General features: G+C 39.4%; 1 protein-coding gene across 1 annotated transcript; it reads right to left on the reverse strand.

The window, feature by feature from the left end:
- Window positions 1-554: 554 nt before the first annotated feature.
- Window positions 555-1,406, reverse strand: LOC131687278 (histone H1A, sperm-like). Its single transcript, XM_058971354.1, has 2 exons — window positions 846-1,406; window positions 555-602 (listed from the first exon to the last, which is right to left on the reverse strand). Exons 1-2 carry the CDS (start codon window positions 1,404-1,406, stop codon window positions 555-557), a joined length of 609 nt encoding a protein of 202 aa, XP_058827337.1.
- Between the last annotated feature and the right edge of the window lie 19,705 nt (window positions 1,407-21,111).

Consider the following 21,111-nt stretch of genomic DNA (forward strand, 5'->3'; position numbering starts at 1 on the left):
TTCAAATCAAATGTGTTTTGCTGTAGTTTGTGGAAGTAGTCTTTCCCCTTACCGCGCTAGTTGACTGTTTTTCGTTAAGACGGAAAACGGTCTTTTTGTCGTCTATTCTATTCAGTTTAAAACAGCCCATTATATGACCGACCCCCAGCGTGTGAGAAAATTCTGCCGCAAAAAGAACACACTTCTGGATCATACTTGTTAATACAATAAACTTCCCAGTCTTCAAACTTTTGATCTTCGTAGAAACCGTACCCAACACAATTTGTAATCTCAAAGTTGATCGATCAATACAATACGTTCGCCAATTTAGGCTAAAAAATTGGTAATTATCGTTCGTTCGTTTGTTTATTGTGCCAGCCAATTTTTCTCTGTTTTATTATAGCCAAAATAAGCGCGTTGTTTGCTAATCAGAGTAATATTATACTTGCTCTGTTTGTTTGCTAGGGCAACAGAAAACCACGGCCTACTATTAATTTACCTGTACGTACGTTTATCTGAGCAAGAAACCGCGCCTATTTACTATAGTGATTTGTTTAATCAAACTAACGACTGATTTATCTTGCCAATCGGCGGGCCAGTTGAATGCGGGTGTGCTGCTCAAGCTAGAAAACTCATGGGGGGAACGGAGCATTGACGGAAAATAAGCATCAATCAATTCTTTACAATTTTGTTAGTCCTGAAAAGGACTGTTGTTTTGGGAGGACGCGCACGTTGTCGGGAATTTACTTCTTGCCGGCGGTGACCTTCTTCGGGGCGGTGGCGGCCTTCTTTGGCTTAGGGGCCTTCGGCTTGTTCGCTGCAGCCTTCGATGGTTTGGTGGCTTTCTGTTTAGTGGCAGCCGTTACCGCCTTGGCAGGGGCAGCAGCTTTCGTTTTCTTCGCAGCCGATTTCTTAGCGGCCGGGATCGCCGCCTTTGGCTTGCTGGTCTTCTCACCACCACCACCAGCCGGCGGATTTTTCTTCTCTCCGGATTTAGTAGCCGATTTCTTCGGTTTTTTCGCTGCACCCGATGGTGGTTTCTTATCGCCGCCAGCCGGTTTCTTTGCTTCGACCGTCACCTTAAACGATCCGGAAGCACCGGTACCCTTGGTCTGGGTGATGTTTCCCTTCTCGACACCCGTTTTCAAAGCCTTCCGGATAAACGGAGCCAGCCTGGCGACGTCACACATGTAGTTGGCGGCGATGTACTTTTTGATCGCCTGCAGTGATGATCCGCTCCGTTCCTTCAGGGTCCGGATGGCAGCCAGAACCATCTCACTCACTGGTGGATGGGTTGAAGATTTTTTCGGTTTCTTGGCGTCACTCTTGCTAGCCTTGGCCGCCTGCTTCGGTGGTGCTTTGGCAGCTGGCGGAGAGGCGACGACGGCAGGGGCCGTAGCAGCAACGTCGATAGCAGTTTCAGCCATTGCGCGTTCGTTTCGTTTGGTTTTCTTCCACACACAGTTGTAGACGACGAATTGATGGATGGACGATGCACGATGATGCAAGTCTGCGAATATGGTAACCGAGGGCCCGGTGTCTGTTGTTTAGGATCGTATTCATCGGCTCTGTTTGGGAAAGCGTAGATGACGGTTGAAAGTTACTATTCGATCGGTGCCGGTAAAATTTTACGGACTGTTGTTTTAAATCAACTCGAATCGAATTACTGCTTGTGAAAAGTACACTGGAAGTTTGCTTTCAATTTACTGCACTGTCCGCACCGTCCAAACTAACACCCGCTGAACATTCTATTTTAAGCGTATGGGCGCATATTATCAAATCATGTATCCGACTATGGCGGCACGTGCAAACTGAATTGTGGTAAATAGGTTAATTTGAACCTTCTAGCAATTGGAAAACCTTTTCGGTGCTATCCAATCGAAAGAAAACTTCTCTCTATATAAAATTATTTCATTTTTGTATATATTTGCTCGAGCGGAAGTGCTCGTAATTTGGCGACCTGCGGAAAACGTTTCGGTCGGCTGGTCCTTTGCTGAAAACTTTCGTTATTAAAATTACTAAAAAGAAAAAGCTAACGGGTGGCAACACAAATTTCGGATTTTTGAAGTAGAATACTTCTAACGTTTCAATATGGGGTCCCGTTTCAAAAATTTCAGTTGAGAAATTTTCCCAGGTTTGAAATGCGAATATCTTCCGTTCTATTGGACGAAATCGCAATATTTTTGCACTATCTGATCGGAAATTTGTGCACGTATTTCGTATTAAATTTCGGAATTACTGCGACTACTATAAATAAACCAAAACAAGGATTTTCAGAAAATCCTTCGGAAACAGCGAGGAAAACGCGCAATTTGCCAGCATATCCCACGCAGAGCCGTCAAAAAGGAGCATGTAAGCGTTTCATTACATACGGGAATGTTATATATACAGGACACGCGAGCTTGTTTTGTATCAGTGGGTGCTCGCTTACCACACGAGCAACATGCTTGTCCGGACGGTACAATGAGCGGTATCATATTTGCGTTCCCGTACCAAGCGTCATCGCAAGGTTCTTCGTGATAAAATCCAGGGAATCACCAAATTCGGCGTCTGGCTCGTCGTGGTGGTGTAAAATGCATCTCCAATTTAATCTACGAATGCTGATGGTGTGCAGAAAAATGTCATCCGAGATGCCTTGACCTACACTGAACACGTCAAGCGCAAAACCGCAATGAATGTCGTCTATACTCTGAAGCGGCAGGGACGCACTTTGTATGGATTTGGTAGTTGAAAAGGTAGAACTCAATTGTATCATTATAAAAAAGGCCCTTTTCAGGGCCACCAAAACCATTTCAAAGAATAAGTTTGCATTTTCTGTTTCATGGACTGTTTCTCCCTGGAGAGCAATTTGGGTTAAACCCTAAATTATGATTTATTTCAGTACGTAAATTGCAAATATGGTCAGAAACAAACTGGAGTGAAGTGGAAAACATTTTTACTAGGCGCATTCAAAAAAGGTTCCAATTCTCAAACATTTTACCAAGGTGCCGTATTACATTACTCTCTTTACCCTGAGTGTTCGATAATCTCCGTAGTGGAAACACAATTTCAATTTTGTTCTTTATCAAAAATATGTCGTCGACCAACAAAGGGGTGGAGCTACGACGAACACATATTGAGGACAACACAAAAAAGGTCGAGCTTACATTGTGCTGTAGTCAGGTATAAAAACTCAGCATGCTGTTGCTCACGATCAGTTCGTTTCCAGCATCAGCATACAGCAGTTCGTTTGCAGCATCTCCCGCAAAATTCAAACCGCAGTCCGCGTGCTGCTGTCAGAAGAGTTGGCCAAGCACGCCGTCTTCGATGGCACCAAAACTGTTACCATATACACCAGCACCAAGTAAATTTTGAACACTGCCCAAAGAAAAGGCCCTTTTCAGGGCCATCAATTTATCGACAAAGAATGAAATTGAAGTTTTGTTATTACAAGCATCAGCTTGTCAAGAGCGTTGGATGGTAAGTGAGCCACTTGTGAACAATACCGTCGCTTTCACGAGAATGGCACAAAATCAAAAGTTATTTGTGATTTATAGACATTTTAGTGTAATGATTCAATTTACAAAATTCGAACGTTTTCTAACGTTTCTATAGGTGCTCCGTTTCAAAATTTTCGGCCAGAATGCTGCCTGTTTTTTCAAACGTGAAAATCTGCTGTTGTATTGAATGAAAACCTTCGATTTTTGCGCTGATTGGAAATAGTTGTGACTAATTCTGTAGAATGTACAATTACTGAAATAACGGATTTTGTGAAAGCAGTGGTTGGTCCGTACAATTCGATTCCAAGCGAGCCAGACTAGTTTTCGTTGGAAGGTCCACCTCTGACAATAGAAGTAAACTATTTTATTTTGAATTCAACTACAACTTCTTGAAAACAGCACAGCTAAAAAACTTTTGGGAAAAACGCGCAAGCCTAAATTTTCCACTATAATGGAAACTGCCTGTGCCCCCGCCGCACAGCATCATCAAGATTGATAGTAATTCAAGCCGGGAGGAAAGAGGTTGTAAGGCAATGGAAAACGAAAATTTCATTTATATCTTACTGGAATATAATTGGCTGGTCCTGAAAAGAACTTGTTGGTTTGTGGTTTATATTGGGTCACAATTTAGGCCTGCTCGATTGCTGATAGCTGTGAATTTCTCGCAGGGCGACAGTTTCTGTTCAGTAGTGATGAGGCTTCCTAACGCCAACCGTGACTGGGGCACTTTTACGCGGCCTTCGTTGCTTACTGCTTGCGGGGAGGCTTTCCTCCGGTGGACTTACGAGCGGTATGTTTGGTACGGGCCATTTATCAACAAAGAATCGAATTGAAATTTTGTTATTACAAGCATCCGAAAGTAGCTTGCCAAGAGCGTTCGATGGCAAGTGAGCTACTTGTGAACAATATCGTAGTTTTCACGTAGAATGACACAAAATAAAAAGTTATCATTTGTTTGTTTGTTTACAGTTTCGTGTTTACTAGGCGCATTCAAAAACGGTTTCAATTCTCAAACATTTTACCAAAGTGCCGTATTACATTACTCTTTTTATCCTGAGTGTTCGATAACCTCCGTATTGGAAACACAATTTCAATTTTGTTCTTTATCAAAAATATGTGGTCGACCAACAAAGAGGTGGAGCTACGAAGAACACATATTGAGGACAACACAAAAAAGGACGAGCTTACATTGTGCTGTAGTCAGGTATAAAAACTCAGCATGCTGTTGTTCACGATCAGATGTCTTGATCTACTGTACTTTCCGTCAAGCTGGAAATTGGCAAAGGTCATCCCACTGCCGAAATCGGGTAAAGATCCTACAAGTCCTACTAGTTACCGTCCAATCAGCTTATTGTCGTCGATTAGCAAGCTTTTTGAAAAAATGATACTAGACAGAGTCCTTGAGCACGTGAACAACAATAGAATAATCCCTCCTGTTCAGTTCGGCTTCCGAGTTGGTCATTCGACGACGCATCAGCTGTACAGAGTCATGCAGATAGTGCGCAGGAACAAGGCCGTGGCAAAATCAACCGCAATGGCCCTGCTAGACATTGAGAAGGCCTTCGACAATGTCTGGCATGATGGCCTGATTTACAAACTGTACAGATACAACTTTCCGGTATATTTAATCAAAATCATTCAGAACAACCTATCAAATCGCTCATTCCGGGTTGCATTGAATGGTGCTCTCTCGGATAACTTCCAAATCCCAGCAGGTGTTCCGCAGGGCAGCTTGCTTGGTCCCGTGCTTTACAGTATATATACCGCCGACATTCCCGAACTGCCTGACGGTTGCTTCCTATCACTCTTTGCGGACGACACGGCCGTCCTCTGCAAAGGGAGAGTAACCCGCCATGTTACCAAAAAGCTGCAAGACTGTATCAATAGCATCTGTACCTACATGACCACGTGGAAGATAAAGCTAAACTACTCCAAAACGCAAGCTATGCTTCTCCCATATAGCTTGTCTCCAAGGCTAAAACCACCAGTCGATTGCAAAATAGTAATCAATGGCTCTACCGTGGAGTGGTTAGAAGAGGCTGTCTACTTGGGACTGACCATTGATCCAAAGCTGTTATTCAGTAAACACATTGAAAAAGTGAGAAACAAATGCAATCTCCTAATAAAAAAATTATACCCTCTTATGAACAAACGATCCAAAATGAATCGGAAAAACAAACTTGCTATATATAAGCAAATAATTGCACCGGTCATGCACTATGGCATGCCCATCTGGGCCACCTGCGCTAAAACCCACAAGCTGAAATTACAGGTTGTCCAAAACAAATGCTTGAAGATGATCCTTGATTTGCCATGGGACACAAGGACAACTGAAGTGCATAGATCTGCTGATGAAAAAACCATCGAAGAAAAAATAGTCGACTCTTGTGCAAAGTTCAGAAATAGCTGCATCAACTCAGAGCACCTTCTGATACAAAATCTTATAGGTTAGTTTAGGTTAAGGATTAGGTTAAGGTTATCAGTAAACAACTACTGTTACAAAGGAACAACTTGGCTATGCGAAAAACTGAATATTATTGCTACACAAAACAAAGATGAAAATTTTTATAAAAATTGCGTCACTTAAAATGTAAATTATAACAGAAATGTAAAATACAAAAGAAACAATAAAATATTTAATGTAAAAAAAAAGATGGGTGGGTAATGTCTAGGACATAACCGGAGTGTCGTGACTACTCGTTTGACTTGTAATTCAAATCGAATGATACTCAATGAAATATGTGGGAATGTTTCAAGTTATTCTTTATAATAATTATGGTGGTTCTGAAAAGAACCTTTGTTGTTGGCGTCTGCGTTGATCGGGGATGCGCTGGATTCTAAGCTCGTTGAGACATTCATTCATGAAATGAACAAATTTCATATTTTCTTGCTTTGAACTATCAATGTTAAAATCTCTCGAAACAACCATCGGAATCTTTTCCGTACAGAAATGAACACGCTTAGCGAAAAACTAGGGGCGGGTAATGTCCGGGACATAACCGCGATGCTCATATTCTTAAAATTCTGCTTGTATCTCCTTCAAATGGCTAAATTTTGCGCATTAAGTTCGATTCACCGGGCTCAGCGAAATTTTCCTGGAGATCCCGTTCGTTAGTATATTCAGCAAAACAATTTTATTACCGAGTTCTCCGCGTTGAATACAGGTCAATAATTTCATATAATGATTTCAACATGCAGACAATGTACATGTATGACAGGTGGGAGTGTTCTGAAGTGGTTTTAGTGGAGGTAACAACATAAAATCATGTATTGGACATTTTACAATGATTCTCCTTAACCCTGCAAAACCACGTGGTTGGCAGCAGAGGGTTAAGTTGTTTGGAAGAGATGACAGTTAATATATGATAACTAAAAATATAAAATTGTTCTATAAATTGCAAAGTTATTGCCGCGTTGACCTGAAAATTTGTCATTTCATTCATAAAGGAACAATCATTGAAATTATGTCAATTTATGCTTTGCAAGATTTGAAATAACTTCGAAGTGTGGTCACGACACCCCTGTTATGTCATATACATTACCAACCCATCTTTTTCCATTTTGCCTTTGTCCTAATAAGGACGGTTTGTGGATAACTATGTTGATACAAGACGGGAATCTTTTAAAACAATTCAAACCTTGCAGACGATTGTTTTTACTGCGTACATCCATACGATCTTTCCCCTTTCGCAGCTCACGCCGAATGAGCACACTTTTCATCAAGCTGTTCCTATTTATTGACTTTACAATGCAGATGGAAGGATGTCCTTTTGTTCGATAAATGAAAATATTTTCATCATTCGTTTTGGTGTAGCTTTCGCTTAGTGGCAGAGTTGCCACATTCACTGATTTTCTTGGAAGGATTTGCAAAAACCTTCGGGTTTGTAGATTGGAAAAACATTTTCTTATGATTCACTGGTAAAAGTACAGAATTACCAAGTGCAAACTTAATACTAGTTAATAAAAGAAACTTTCTAATTAAATTCTTTTTCCATTTTGCCTTCGTCCTAATAAGGACGGTTTGTGGATAACTATGTTGATACAAGACGGGAATCTTTTAAAACAATTCAAACCTTGCAGACGATTGTTTTTACTGCGTACATCCATACGATCTTTCCCCTTTCGCAGCTCACGCCGAATGAGCACACTTTTCATCAAGCTGTTCCTATTTATTGACTTTACAATGCAGATGGAAGGACGTCCTTTTGTTCGATAAATGAAAATATTTTCATCATTCGTTTTGGTGTAGCTTTCGCTTAGTGGCAGAGTTGCCACATTCACTGATTTTCTTGGAAGGATTTGCAAAAACCTTCGGGTTTGTAGATTGGAAAAACATTTTCTTATGATTCACTGGTAAAAGTACAGAATTACCAAGCGCAAACTTAATACTAGTTAATAAAAGAAACTTTCTAATTAAATTCTTTTTCCATTTTGCCTTTGTCCTAATAAGGACGGTTTGTGGATAACTATGTTGATTCAAGACGGGAATCTTTTAAAACAATTCAAACCTTGCCGACGATTGTTTTTACTGCGTACATCCGTACGATCTTTCCCCTTTCGCAGCTCACACCGAATGAGCACGGTTTTCATCATGGTGTTCCTTTTTATTGACTTTACAATGCAGATGGAAGGACGTCCTTTTGTTCGATAAATGAAAATATTTTCATCATTCGTTTTGGTGTAGCTTTCGCTTAGTTGCCACATTCACTGATTTTCTTGGAAGGATTTGCAAAAACCTTCGGGTTTGTAGATTGGAAAAACATTTTCTTATGATTCACTGGTAAAAGTACAGAATTACCAAGCGCAAACTTAATACTAGTTAATAAAAGAAACTTTCTAATTAAATTCTTTTTCCATTTTGCATTCGTCCTAATAAGGACGGTTTGTGGATAACTATGTTGATACAAGACGGGAATCTTTTAAAACAATTCAAACCTTGCCGACGATTGTTTTTACTGCGTACATCCATACGATTTTTCCCCTTTCGCAGCTCACACCGAATGAGTACGCTTTGCAGTCTTCGATGTTTTGGTGGCATTTTTAGTGGCAGTTACTACCGCTTTTTCAGTGACTGCGTTTCTTAGCCTTTGGCTTTTTGGCCTTCTCACCGCCACCACCTCCACCAACGTTTTTCTGCTTCTCTCCGATGGTAGCTGATTTGATTGGTCGTCCGATGCAGCTTCTCACGACCACGCACGTCTGTTATGCACTGCGTCTTACACACGTCTGGTTTTGAGAAAAACTGCGACACCCCTATTTATAGGTTTTATCATTAATGTTGATTCTCATTTAAAGTAGTTTTTGAACTATTTAAACAAATTTTATATAGCAAACAACGTATCGGTAGCAAGCGTTGAACGTTTTCCTTCCGATTTATGAAACAAGATTGGCAATCCGTTTAGTAGAAGAAAAGTTATTAACGTTCAAAATGTACGTAACGCTTTCGCTAATATGCACTACTATCGCTTTCTCGCTCGTTCTCGTGGCGTGCATGAGCCTTTCCTTTCCGTCCGACTTCTAATGGCTTAACCAAAATTAATATCCCGGCTTTCCCCCACCAACTGCTCTCGTCAAGCAACCCAATACGAATAATCATAGGAACAAACATGTAGTGGACCTTTATATAAACTTTTCATTATTTTATTGTTCATTTGCTGCACCATTTTGACGGCTCTGTGCGGGATGGGCTGAAAATTTTCACTTTTCCGAGACGTTTTCGAAAGATTTTTCAAAACACTATTTTTCCGTTGATAATGAATATCCTACATATTCCAAAATTTAATACAACATTGGTACAAATATTTTCGACAAAATGCCGAAGAAATTGATTAAATCCATTCAGTACAACAAAAGATATAAGCGTTCAAAATCTTACATCATTTTTCTTCCGAAATTTTGAATAGGGGCCCCTATATTGAAAGGTAAGTCGTTAGTCACGACAAAAAAAATGTTCACGATCAGTTCGTTTGCAGCATCTCCCGCAAAATTCAAACCGCAGTCCGTTTGCTGCTGTCAGAAGAGTTGGCCAAGCACGCCGTCTTCGATGGCACCAAAACTGTTACCATATACACCAGCACCAAGTAAATTTCGAACACTGCCCAAAGAAAAGGCCCTTTTCAGGGCCATCAATTTATCGACAAAGAATCGAATTGAAATTTTATTACAAGCATCAGAAAGTGGCTTGCCAAGAGCGTTGGATGGTAAGTGAGCCACTTGTGAACAATATCGTCGCTTTCAAGTAGAATGGCACAAAATAAAAAAGTTATTTGTGTGATTTGTAGACAGGTTAGTGTAATGATTCAATTTACAAAAATGTAGAATGTTCAATTACTGAAAATAACAGATTTTGTGAAAGCAGTGGTTGGTCCATACAATTCGATTCCAAGCGAGCCAGACTAGTTTTCGTTGGAAGGTCCATCTCTGACAATAGAAATAAACTATTTTATTTTGAATTCAACTACAACTTCTTTGAAAACAGCACAGCTAAAAAACTTTTGGGAAAAACGAGCAAACCTAAATTTTCCACCATAATAAAAACTAGTGCCCCTGCCGCACAGCATCATCAAGATTGATAGTTATTCAAGCCGGGAGGAAAGGGAGATGGAGGTTGTAAGGCAATGGAAAATTTCATTTATATTAATAATACTTTATAATTGGCTGGTTCTGAAAACAACTTGTTGGTTTGTGGTTTATTTTGGGTCACAATTTAGGCCCGCTCGATTTCTGATAGCTGTGAATTTTTCGCAGGGCGACTGTTTCTGTTCGGTAGCGATGAGGCTCTTAACGCCAACCGTGACTGGGGCACTTTTACACGGCCTTTGTTGCCAACCAGCCCCCTGTCAAGGACGACGTCTCTGTACAGCCAGCATCACTGCCATGAAAGGCAAAACATTGATTTTGAACCGAATGATTAGAAGCTGTATTTAGTTACAAAATGTCGATTAAATTAAATTATTAAATCATCCCACAAGATGCAAAACGTCGTGTGGAATGCTTGAATATCGAGCATAGTGCCGAACATAATTCTTTGTTTGGGGCTTTATAGCTATAACGCCCCATATATGTCGGTCGCTGTCAAACTCCATATGATGGTATAGGGTTGCCAGGGGGTTGTTGCCAATTGCTTGCGGGGAGCCTTTCCTCCGGTGGACTTACGAGCGGTTTGTTTGGTACAGGCCATGTAGCGAAAAATGCTGATCTGCTACTTCTCTGATGCTGGTAGTAGGACAACGGTCAAACGTTCGTTTGCGTGCCTTCATTCATAAAAGTTCAACAATATTTTCAAAGAATGTTGCAAATTGTCAACTTGATAATTCCAAAAATACTCCAAATAAACTATGAATGTGCTAAAGTCGACAAAATCGCATAGAAATTGCTTATTCCAGAGCAGAATTTACCGGTCTAAAGTGTATTCTACTTCACTCCGGTTATGTCTCTAACATTACCCACCCATCTTTTTTTTTTCGCAACCTGTCAAAAAAAAAACTAGGAGTGGGTAATGTCCGGGACATAACCGCGGTGTTGACGTAGGACTAAACTTGGGCATATCATATGACATTCATGGATAATTTGAACCAATGCACTTTTTGAATGAATGTTTACGGAAATTTCATGTCGAATGAGATTGCCACATTCACTGATTTTCTAGGACTTGCAAAAACCTTCGGGTTTGTAGATTAATTTGATAAACATTTGCTTATATGAATCACTGGTACATGTACAGAAGAATTGACAGGCGCAAACTCAATCCAAGTTATTAAATGGAACTTTCTAATTCAATTCTTTCTCCATTATGTTTTCATCCTAATAAGAACGGTTTGCAGATAACTATTTTTGGTGATACCAGACGAGAATCCTTTCTAACGATTCGAACCTTGCCCCCGAATTCGCTTCTGCTGCGTATATACATGAACCCCTTTCGCAGCTCACATCGAATGAGCATTGTATATCGCAATGCGATCTCTTTTATAAACTTCTTAGTGCAGATGGAAGTCCATCCTTTTGTGCGACAAATGGAAATATTTTCATCATTCTTTTTGGTGTGGCTTTCGCTTAGTAGCAGGGTTGCCACATTCTCTAATGTTCTTGAAAGATTTGCGAAAACCTACGGGTTTGTAGATTGATTCGATAAACATTGGTTTATATGTGTCACTGATAAAGTACAGCAGACTTGACAGGCGCAAACTCAATCCAAGTTATTAAATGGAACTTTATAATTCAATTCTTTCTCCATTATGTTTTCATCCTAAAAAGAACGGTTTGCAGATAACTATTTTTGGTGATACCAGACGAGAATCCTTTCTAACGATTCGAACCTTGCCCGAACTCGCTTCTGCTGCGTACATACACGAACATTCCCCTTTCGCAGCTCACATCGAATGAGCATTGTATATCGCAATGCGATCTCTTTTATAAACTTCTTAGTGCAGATGGAAGTCCATCCTTTTGTGCGACAAATGAAAATATTTTCATCATTCTTTTTGGTGTGGCTTTCGCTTAGTAGCAGGGTTGCCACATTCACTAATGTTCTTGAAAGATTTGCGAAAACCTACGGGTTTGTAGATTAATTCGATAAACATTGGTTTATATGTGTCACTGATAAAGTACAGCAGACTTGACAGGCGCAAACTCAATCCAAGTTATTAAATGGAACTTTATAATTCAATTCTTTCTCCATTATGTTTTCATCCTAAAAAGAACGGTTTGCAGATAACTATTTTTGGTGATACCAGACGAAAAGCCTTTCTAACGATTCGAACCTTGCCCGAATTCGCTTCTGCTGCGTACATACACGAACATTCCCCTTTCGCAGCTCACATCGAATGAGCATTGTATATCGCAATGCGATCTCTTTTATAAACTTCTTAGTGCAGATGGAAGTCCATCCTTTTGTGCGACAAATGGAAATATTTTCATCATTCTTTTGTCGTGACTAACGACTTACCTTTCAATATAGGGGCCCCTTTTCAAAATTTCGGAAGAAAAATGATGTAAGATTTTGAACGCTTATATCTTTTGTTGTACTGAATGGATTTAATCAATTTCTTCGGCATTTTGTCGAAAATATTTGTACCAATGTTGTATTAAATTTTGGAATATGTAGGATATTCATTATCAACGGAAAAATAGTGTTTTGAAAAATCTTTCGAAAACGTCTCGGAAAAGTGAAAATTTTCAGCCCATCCCGCACAGAGCCGTCAAAATGGTGCAGCAAATGAACAATAAAATAATGAAAAGTTTATATAAAGGTCCACTACATGTTTGTTCCTATGATTATTCGTATTGGGTTGCTTGACGAGAGCAGTTGGTGGGGGAAAGCCGGGATATTAATTTTGGTTAAGCCATTAGAAGTCGGACGGAAAGGAAAGGCTCATGCACGCCACGAGAACGAGCGAGAAAGCGATAGTAGTGCATATTAGCGAAAGCGTTACGTACATTTTGAACGTTAATAACTTTTCTTCTACTAAACGGATTGCCAATCTTGTTTCATAAATCGGAAGGAAAACGTTCAACGCTTGCTACCGATACGTTGTTTGCTATATAAAATTTGTTTAAATAGTTCAAAAACTACTTTAAATGAGAATCAACATTAATGATAAAACCTATAAATAGGGGTGTCGCAGTTTTTCTCAAAACCAGACGTGTGTAAGACGCAGTGCATAACAGACGTGCGTGGTCGTGAGAAGCTGCATCGGACGACCAATCAAATCAGCTACCATCGGAGAGAAGCAGAAAAACGTTGGTGGAGGTGGTGGCGGTGAGAAGGCCAAAAAGCCAAAGGCTAAGAAACGCAGTCACTGAAAAAGCGGTAGTAACTGCCACTAAAAATGCCACCAAAACATCGAAGACTGCAAAGCGTACTCATTCGGTGTGAGCTGCGAAAGGGGAAAGATCGTATGGATGTACGCAGTAAAAACAATCGTCGGCAAGGTTTGAATTGTTTTAAAAGATTCCCGTCTTGTATCAACATAGTTATCCACAAACCGTCCTTATTAGGACGAATGCAAAATGGAAAAAGAATTTAATTAGAAAGTTTCTTTTATTAACTAGTATTAAGTTTGCGCTTGGTAATTCTGTACTTTTACCAGTGAATCATAAGAAAATGTTTTTCCAATCTACAAACCCGAAGGTTTTTGCAAATCCTTCCAAGAAAATCAGTGAATGTGGCAACTAAGCGAAAGCTACACCAAAACGAATGATGAAAATATTTTCATTTATCGAACAAAAGGACGTCCTTCCATCTGCATTGTAAAGTCAATAAAAAGGAACACCATGATGAAAACCGTGCTCATTCGGTGTGAGCTACGAAAGGGGAAAGATCGTACGGATGTACGCAGTAAAAACAATCGTCGGCAAGGTTTGAATTGTTTTAAAAGATTCCCGTCTTGAATCAACATAGTTATCCACAAACCGTCCTTATTAGGACAAAGGCAAAATGGAAAAAGAATTTAATTAGAAAGTTTCTTTTATTAACTAGTATTAAGTTTGCGCTTGGTAATTCTGTACTTTTACCAGTGAATCATAAGAAAATGTTTTTCCAATCTACAAACCCGAAGGTTTTTGCAAATCCTTCCAAGAAAATCAGTGAATGTGGCAACTCTGCCACTAAGCGAAAGCTACACCAAAACGAATGATGAAAATATTTTCATTTATCGAACAAAAGGACGTCCTTCCATCTGCATTGTAAAGTCAATAAATAGGAACAGCTTGATGAAAAGTGTGCTCATTCGGCGTGAGCTGCGAAAGGGGAAAGATCGTATGGATGTACGCAGTAAAAACAATCGTCTGCAAGGTTTGAATTGTTTTAAAAGATTCCCGTCTTGTATCAACATAGTTATCCACAAACCGTCCTTATTAGGACAAAGGCAAAATGGAAAAAGATGGGTTGGTAATGTATATGACATAACAGGGGTGTCGTGACCACACTTCGAAGTTATTTCAAATCTTGCAAAGCATAAATTGACATAATTTCAATGATTGTTCCTTTATGAATGAAATGACAAATTTTCAGGTCAACGCGGCAATAACTTTGCAATTTATAGAACAATTTTATATTTTTAGTTATCATATATTAACTGTCATCTCTTCCAAACAACTTAACCCTCTGCTGCCAACCACGTGGTTTTGCAGGGTTAAGGAGAATCATTGTAAAATGTCCAATACATGATTTTATGTTGTTACCTCCACTAAAACCACTTCAGAACACTCCCACCTGTCATACATGTACATTGTCTGCATGTTGAAATCATTATATGAAATTATTGACCTGTATTCAACGCGGAGAACTCGGTAATAAAATTGTTTTGCTGAATATACTAACGAACGGGATCTCCAGGAAAATTTCGCTGAGCCCGGTGAATCGAACTTAATGCGCAAAATTTAGCCATTTGAAGGAGATACAAGCAGAATTTTAAGAATATGAGCATCGCGGTTATGTCCCGGACATTACCCGCCCCTAGTTTTTCGCTAAGCGTGTTCATTTCTGTACGGAAAAGATTCCGATGGTTGTTTCGAGAGATTTTAACATTGATAGTTCAAAGCAAGAAAATATGAAATTTGTTCATTTCATGAATGAATGTCTCAACGAGCTTAGAATCCAGCGCATCCCCGATCAACGCAGACGCCAACAACAAAGGTTCTTTTCAGAACCACCATAATTATTATAAAGAATAACTTGAAACATTCCCACATATTTCATTGAGTATCATTCGATTTGAATTACAAGTCAAACGAGTAGTCACGACACTCCGGTTATGTCCTAGACATTACCCACCCATCTTTTTGGTGTGGCTTTCGCTTAGTAGCAGGGTTGCCACATTCACTAATGTTCTTGAAAGATTTGCGAAAACCTACGGGTTTGTAGATTAATTCGATAAACATTGGTTTATATGTGTCACTGATAAAGTACAGCAGACTTGACAGGCGCAAACTCAATCCAAGTTATTAAATGGAACTTTATAATTCAATTCTTTCTCCATTATGTTTTCATCCTAAAAAGAACGGTTTGCAGATAACTATTTTTGGTGATACCAGACGAAAAGCCTTTCTAACGATTCGAACCTTGCCCGAATTCGCTTCTGCTGCGTACATACACGAACATTCCCCTTTCGCAGCTCACACCGAATGAGCATTGTATATCGCAATGCGATCTCTTTTATAAACTTCTTAGTGCAGATGGAAGTCCATCCTTTTATGCGACAAATGGAAATATTTTCATCATTCTTTTTGGTGTGGCTTTCGCTTAGTAGCAGGGTTGCCACATTCACTAATGTTCTTGAAAGATTTGCGAAAACCTACGGGTTTGTAGATTAATTCGATAAACATTGGTTTATATGTGTCACTGATAAAGTACAGCAGACTTGACAGGCGCAAACTCAATCCAAGTTATTAAATGGAACTTTATAATTCAATTCTTTCTCCATTATGTTTTCATCCTAAAAAGAACGGTTTGCAGATAACTATTTTTGGTGATACCAGACGAGAATCCTTTCTAACGATTCGAACCTTGCCCGAACTCGCTTCTGCTGCGTACATACACGAACATTCCCCTTTCGCAGCTCTCATCGAATGAGCATTGTATATCGCAATGCGATCTCTTTTATAAACTTCTTAGTGCAGATGGAAGTCCATCCTTTTGTGCGACAAATGAAAATATTTTCATCATTCTTTTTGGTGTGGCTTTCGCTTAGTAGCAGGGTTGCCACATTCACTAATGTTCTTGAAAGATTTGCGAAAACCTACGGGTTTGTAGATTAATTCGATAAACATTGGTTTATATGTGTCACTGATAAAGTACAGCAGACTTGACAGGCGCAAACTCAATCCAAGTTATTAAATGGAACTTTATAATTCAATTCTTTCTCCATTATGTTTTCATCCTAAAAAGAACGGTTTGCAGATAACTATTTTTGGTGATACCAGACGAAAAGCCTTTCTAACGATTCGAACCTTGCCCGAATTCGCTTCTGCTGCGTACATACACGAACATTCCCCTTTCGCAGCTCACATCGAATGAGCATTGTATATCGCAATGCGATCTCTTTTATAAACTTCTTAGTGCAGATGGAAGTCCATCCTTTTGTGCGACAAATGGAAATATTTTCATCATTCTTTTTGGTGTGGCTTTCGCTTAGTAGCAGGGTTGCCACATTCACTAATGTTCTTGAAAGATTTGCGAAAACCTACGGGTTTGTAGATTAATTCGATAAACATTGGTTTATATGTGTCACTGATAAAGTACAGCAGACTTGACAGGCGCAAACTCAATCCAAGTTATTAAATGGAACTTTATAATTCAATTCTTTCTCCATTATGTTTTCATCCTAAAAAGAACGGTTTGCAGATAACTATTTTTGGTGATACCAGACGAAAAGCCTTTCTAACGATTCGAACCTTGCCCGAATTCGCTTCTGCTGCGTACATACACGAACATTCCCCTTTCGCAGCTCACACCGAATGAGCATTGTATATCGCAATGCGATCTCTTTTATAAACTTCTTAGTGCAGATGGAAGTCCATCCTTTTGTGCGACAAATGGAAATATTTTCATCATTCTTTTTGGTGTGGCTTTCGCTTAGTAGTTTGTAGATTAATTCGGTAAACATTGGTTTATATGTGTCACTGATAAAGTACAGCAGACTTGGCAGGCGCAAACTCAATGCAAGTTGTTAAATGGAACTTTCTAATTCAATTCTTTCTCCATTATGTTTTCATCCTAAAAATAACGGTTTGCAGATAACTATTTTTGGTGATACCAGACGAGAATCCTTTCTAACGATTCGAACCTTGCCCGAACTCGCTTCTGCTGCGTACATACACGAACATTCCCCTTTCGCAGCTCACATCGAATGAGCATTGTATATCGCAATGCGATCTCTTTTATAAACTTCTTAGTGCAGATGGAAGTCCATCCTTTTGTGCGACAAATGGAAATATTTTCATCATTCTTTTTGGTGTAGCTTTCGCTTAGTAGCAGGGTTGCCACATTTACTAATGTTCTTGAAAGATTATCAAAAACCACCAATCAAAGCAGGCTAATTAATGCTTTTACAAAATCTATCAAAATTTACGGTAAAATCTACGGAATCTACTACACAATTGTTTTGATTATTTCCCAACGAATCGCGCAAAAATCTGTTTGTTCCGTACAACACAGCGCAAATAATTGACGTTGGAAAACAAATCGGCAACTTCAATAAACTTGGTCAGTTTATTAGTTTTATCGTACATTTTTCGGATATTATTATAGAAAATAACTAACCCGATAAGAGGGAAGTTATTTTCCATAGCACGAAATGGAAATTTCAATTGTAATTCTTCTGAGAACGATTTTGTGGTCCTAATTAGAACCGTTTGTTGTGAATATTATTTCGCCGTTTCCCGCTCGGCATGATGATTATTCGCTTGGTATGGATAGCGCAAAGATTGGTATCTTCTAACAAACTAACCAGGCAGGCCTCGCTGGCTTCTTAGAGGGCCATTACGGCCGAGCTCCGGAAGAGTAGATCGGTTTTGAAATGCTGTGCAATCTCACGGACCAGGCACTGGAAGAGCAGCTTGTGAATTAGTAACTCTGTCCACTTCTGAGAGCGATGAATTTCACGCAGGGCGACGACAGTTCTTGGTTGGCAGCAATAAGGCAGTAGCTATGATTTGGTTGATAGTCCAAATGCAGCTTCTCGTTGAGCAGCACACGTACGTGTGTTCTGCTCTGTGGCTTAGACACGTCTGGCTTTAAGAAAAACTGTGACACCCATATTTATAGGTTCTAGCATTAATGTTGATTCGCATTAAAAGTAGTTTTTGAACTTTTTAAACAAGTTTTACATAGCAAACAAGGTATCAATAGCAAGCGTTGAACGTTTTCCTTTCGATTTATGAAACAATATTAGTAATTCCTTTAGTAGGAGAAAAGTTATTAAGGTTCAAAGTGTACGTAACGCATCCGTTTTGAAAATTTTGAAATGACACCCAGTATAGTAAAGAAAGACGTAAGTCCTACGTCAAAAAAGACAAACGATTTGATTGAAATCGAAATTAGAAGATACGTTCTCCATTGTTGACCAAAAATTAGTGAACATTTCAAACCGATCCGTAATTGGATGCTGTTCGACGAAGTTTCCGTTTGATGTCGGAACAGGCGCGTAGTACGGCGTCTACGTCAACTTTGCTAATGCATTTCGTGATCTTCTACCAATCAACTGTTTGCAATTCGTGGCTCTCATAACAAAAAAAAACTCCCGCAGAAATCGGCGATAGGGCGACACTGAAGCAAATTGTGAAGCGGGCTGTGATTTTTAGGGTACAAATGGGATCGAATGGGCATTCGGGAGCGATTGTGTTTTGACGTAGGACTTACGTCTTTCTTTACTATACTGGGTGTCATTTCAAAATTTTCAAAACGGATGCGTTACGTACACTTTGAACTCTAATAACTTTTCTCCTACTAAAGGAATTACTAATTTTGTTTCATAAATCGAAAGGAAAACGTTCAACGCTTGCTATTGATACCTTGTTTGCTATGTAAAACTTGTTTAAAAAGTTCAAAAACTACTTTTAATGCGAATCAACATTAATGCTAAAACCTATAAATATGGGTGTCACAGTTTTTCTTAAAGCCAGACGTGTGTAAGCCACAGAGCAGAACACACGTACGTGTGCTGCTCAACGAGAAGCTGCATTTTGACCACCAACCAAATCATAGCTACTGCCTTATCGCTGCCAACCAAGAACAGTCGTCGCCCTGCGTGAAATTCATTGCTCTCAGAAGTGGACAGAGTTACTAATTCGCAAGCTGCTCTTCCAGTGCCTGGTCCGTGAGATTGCACAGAATTTCAAAACCTACTCTTCCGGAGCTCAGCCGTAATGGCCCTTTAAGAAGCCAGCGAGGCCTGCCTGGTTAGTTTGTTGGAAAATACCAATCTGTGCGCTATCCATGCCAAGCGAATAATCATCATGCCGAGCGGGAAACGGCGAAATGATATTCACAACAAACGGTCCTTATTAGGACCACAAAATCGTTCTCAGAAGAATTACAATTGAAATTTCCATTTCGTGCTTTGGAAAATAACTTCCCTCTTATCGGGTTAGTTATTTTCTATAATAATATCCGAAAAATGTGCGATAAAACCAATAAACTGACCAATTGGACGGAAGCAATAAAATACCTACAACAATTTGAGTCAGAAAAGTGATATTAACGGAAAAATGCTTCGATCGTTTCTAAGTGTTTGGCAGCTGAAGTTGCCGATTTGTTTTCCAACGTCAATTATTTGCGCTGTGCTGTACGGAACAGATTTTTGCGCGATGTGTTGGGAAATAATTAAAACAATTGTGTAGTAGATTCCGTAGATTTTACCGTAAATTTTGATAGAAATGATTTTGTAAAAGCATTAATTAGCCGTGCTTTGAATGGTGGTTTTTGCAAATCTTTCTAGAACATTAGTGAATGTGGAAACCCTGCTACTAAGCGAATGCCACGCCAAAAAGAATGATGAAAATATTTTCATTTGTCGCACAAAGGGATGGACTACCATCTGCACTAAGAAGTTTATAAAAGTGATCGCATTCCGACATACAATGCTCATTCGATGTGAGCTGCGAAAGGGGAATGTTCGTGTATGTACGCAGCAGAAGCGAATTCGGGCAAGGTTCGAATCGTTAGCAAGGATTCTCGTCTGGTATCACCAAACATAGTTATCTACAAACCGTTCTTTTTAGGATGAAAACATAATGGAGAAAGAATTGAATTAGAAAGTTCCATTTAATAACTTGCATTGAGTTTGCGCCTGTCAAGTCTGCTGTACTTTATCAATGACACATATAAACCAATGTTTATCGAATTAATCTACAATGCAAATCTTTCTAGAACATTAGTGAATGTGGCAACCCTGCTACTAAGCGAATGCCACGCCAAAACGAATGATGAAAATATTTTCATTTGTCGCACAAAGGGATGGACTACCATCTGCACTAAGAAGTTTATAAAAGAGATCGCATTCCGACATACAATGCTCATTCGATGTGAGCTGCGAAAGGGGAATGTTCGTGTATGTACGCAGTAGAAGCGAATTCGGGCAAGGTTCGAATCGTTAGCAAGGATTCTCGTCTGGTATCACCAAACATAGTTATCTACAAACCGTTCTTTTTAGGATGAAAACATAAAGGAGAAAGAATTGAATTAGAAAGTTCCATTTAATAACTTGCATTGAGTTTGCGCCTGTCAAGTCTGCTGTACTTTATCAATGACACATATAAACCAATGTTTATCGAATTAATCTACAATGCAAATCTTTCTAGAACATTAGTGAATGTGGCAACCCTGCTACTAAGCGAATGCCACGCCAAAACGAATGATGAAAATATTTTCATTTGTCGCACAAAGGGATGGACTACCATCTGCACTAAGAAGTTTATAAAAGAGATCGCATTCCGACATACAATGCTCATTCGATGTGAGCTGCAAAAGGGGAATGTTCGTGTATGTACGCAGTAGAAGCGAATTCGGGAAAGGTTAGAATCGTTAGCAAGGATTCTCGTCTGGTATCACCAAACATAGTTATCTACAAACCGTTCTTTTTAGGATGAAAACATAAAGGAGAAAGAATTGAATTAGAAAGTTCCATTTAATAACTTGAATTGAGTTTGCGCCTGT

This window comes from Topomyia yanbarensis, chromosome 3 (assembly GCF_030247195.1).
Source record: "Topomyia yanbarensis strain Yona2022 chromosome 3, ASM3024719v1, whole genome shotgun sequence".
Classification (NCBI taxonomy): Eukaryota; Metazoa; Arthropoda; class Insecta; order Diptera; family Culicidae; genus Topomyia; species Topomyia yanbarensis.